Raw genomic sequence first — 2500 nt, 5'->3', positions numbered from 1 at the left:
CAGCTGCCAAAAGTGTCATACCAGCTGAATCTATAGGAGCTGTGACACTAACTGAAGGTGCATTACCAACAACAGACGTGACACCAGCCAAAGATGTGACACCAGCCAAAGATGCGTTCCCCTTAGCAATGGGTGTCGGTGAGGGTGCATTGAAGAATATCGGAGCAAGAGACAAAGGTGCAACAGAAACCAGTCCATCCACATCCTCGCAGCTCACCCCTACATCTGCATCAACATCTGAGGCTTGTAAATCGACATCCACACCCGGCTTTACTGCATTCACATCCCCAACACTACCTTCTACATCCACAACCTCATCGTCCACCACTATGCGTATGTCCCCGCGACCTGCTGCCACCTCCACTTCTGCGCCTGCATCTCCTGCCTCTAAATTCATCGCCAGAAAACGCATCGCTACATCCACGGCCACACCAGAGCTTCCTACATGTCCATCTACGTCATCGTCAACACCACACGCCTCTGGATCAACGTCCGCACCAAAGAGACGTCGTTGTGGACCCGGGCAGGCATACAACCCCGCCAATGATGCCTCATGGATGTCATGGCTGATGATGTGGTGAGTAGATAGATAGGTAGATAGATAGATAGATTTACAGGTAGATAGATAATTGCGTTCGTGACTCCTGGTTCAAGGTTGGTAGACGGTTTGAGTCACAACACAATTTGGTAAAAAAAAATGTCAGGAGTTAGAGCAGTGGATTGTTTTGATACGACATGTCCGGTGCTTATAATATATGAGATGAGTGGTGGTAGTAGTAATAGCTTTGTATCCAGGTTGAGACGAGTGAAATCAACCAACAACGGCAGAAAGATACAAAGCATATAAGCAAAGAGCGGGAAGCTAGACCAAAGGCGCAGCTGCGGCACAGACCCCAGCATCTTACACCAGACCAGTGCAGCAGAGTTGAAATGGCACGGGAGGCTGGGGCATCGAACTGGCTCACAACCCTGCCCCCTCAAGGCAAAAGGCTTCCACTTCAAGAAACAAGAATTTATCGGCGCCACAGCCTTGAGGTAGGGTGGCCAATGGAGAGCCTACCTCAACACTGTGCCTGTGGCGCTGGCCCTCTTGCAAACCATGCAGTGGGTTGCAAGAAGGCAGGCTTTGTGTGCATTGAGCATGATGAAGTACGCGACCTCACTGTGGAAATGCTGCAGGAAATATGCTATGATGTCACCACAGAGGACGTTCTTCGACATAAGGGTATTTGATCCTATGGCAGGTTGGCATCGTGAACTGTGTCTTGAAGCTTGACACGAGAGGATAGATATATTTCTGTATCTATCTATCTATCCACTTCATATATCTGACTATCTATATCTATCTGTCTGCCTATCTGTCTATCTATCTGGACGTCATCGTGAAAGGTTAATATAGTAATTAATTCATTTTTAATCATTAAGCTGCCTTGATATTTTGTTAATGGAGAGGACAGATATTTTTACTTAGAGAGAGAGAGAGAGAGAGAGAGAGAGAGAGAGATTCTGTGTATATGTGTGTGTGTGTGTGTGTGTGTGTGTGTGTGTGTGTGTGTGTGTGTGTGTGTGTGTGCAACAGTGCAACAAGTGTGCATGCAAGTGGTATACTGTAGTATTAAGGACTGCGAAGAGAGAGAGAGAGTAGCAATTAGAGCCAGGTGAGAGAGACCAGCAACTGCATATGTAATTCTCATAAATACATAGATACGTAGACTACACAGACATTGAGGTCCCTGTGAGGCTGTCTGGCTTAGTAGGGCGATAGGCACCTTAAACTGGCCCAGATTTTCGACCTTTTGCAGCGTATCTCCCATAGCTAGTGACACTTCTTCGTGACTAGCATCATTCTTGTGTTCATATCTTGTTGTAGAAGGTGCTGTGATTTCATGCTTTCCATAGCACTTCTTCGTGACTAGCATCTTACTCTAGTGTTTTGGTAGTTACAGTTTAGTATTCAAGATAGATAGATAGGTAGATAGATAGAGATAGATAGATAGATAGATGGTAGATAGATAGATAGGTTGATTGCAAGATACTAGGTAGGTGAGAGAGAGAGAGAGAGAGAGAGTATATAACATGAACTGAAGGATAGATAAATAGATAGACAGGTAGTTAGTTAGGCAGAGAGAGAGAGAGAGAGAGAGAGAGAGAGAGGTGGGGGAGGATCTAGTGGAGAAAGGTGAGTAATGAGAGAGAGAGAGAGAGAGAGAGAGAGAGAGAGAGAGAGAGAGAGAGAGAGAGAGAGAAAGGTCGTGCAAAGTTTTTCTCCCAGATCTATTTAACTCAAGTGAATATATTTGGACATAATTGAGGTCATTAGGGAGATAATTACATCAGTCGCAGTTAAAGGCAATATTACGGCTCTGCATTCTTTCCTTGGCACTTCTTCGTGACTAGCATCATTGTAGTGTTAATCTATTGTTACGACCCGGCATTCAAGATGGAGAGATGGCAATTTTAGGTCAAGTCGGGTGGGAGTATAGCTGTGTGTGTGTGTGTG

The 2500-nt window shown here is 45.4% G+C and overlaps 1 protein-coding gene across 1 annotated transcript in view; it reads left to right on the top strand.

The window, feature by feature from the left end:
• The window catches only part of LOC145397242 (ATP-binding cassette sub-family C member 4-like), a 57932-nt gene that overhangs the window by 12518 nt on the left and 42914 nt on the right, over window positions 1–2500 (top strand). Inside the window, exon 4 of the mRNA XM_080270437.1 lies at window positions 1–577. This exon is cut by the window's left edge and continues 165 nt beyond it. Within this exon, the coding sequence (XP_080126563.1) occupies window positions 1–577 (577 nt within the window). The remainder of the gene's footprint in view (window positions 578–2500) is intronic.

The sequence above is a fragment of the Coenobita brevimanus genome, chromosome 40 (assembly GCF_032717465.1).
Source record: "Coenobita brevimanus isolate Jiangsu-jjx chromosome 40, ASM3271746v2, whole genome shotgun sequence".
Lineage (NCBI taxonomy): Eukaryota > Metazoa > Arthropoda > Malacostraca > Decapoda > Coenobitidae > Coenobita > Coenobita brevimanus.
Note: the sequence above shows the minus strand (reverse complement) of the source record. Positions and strands in the feature narration are given on the sequence as shown.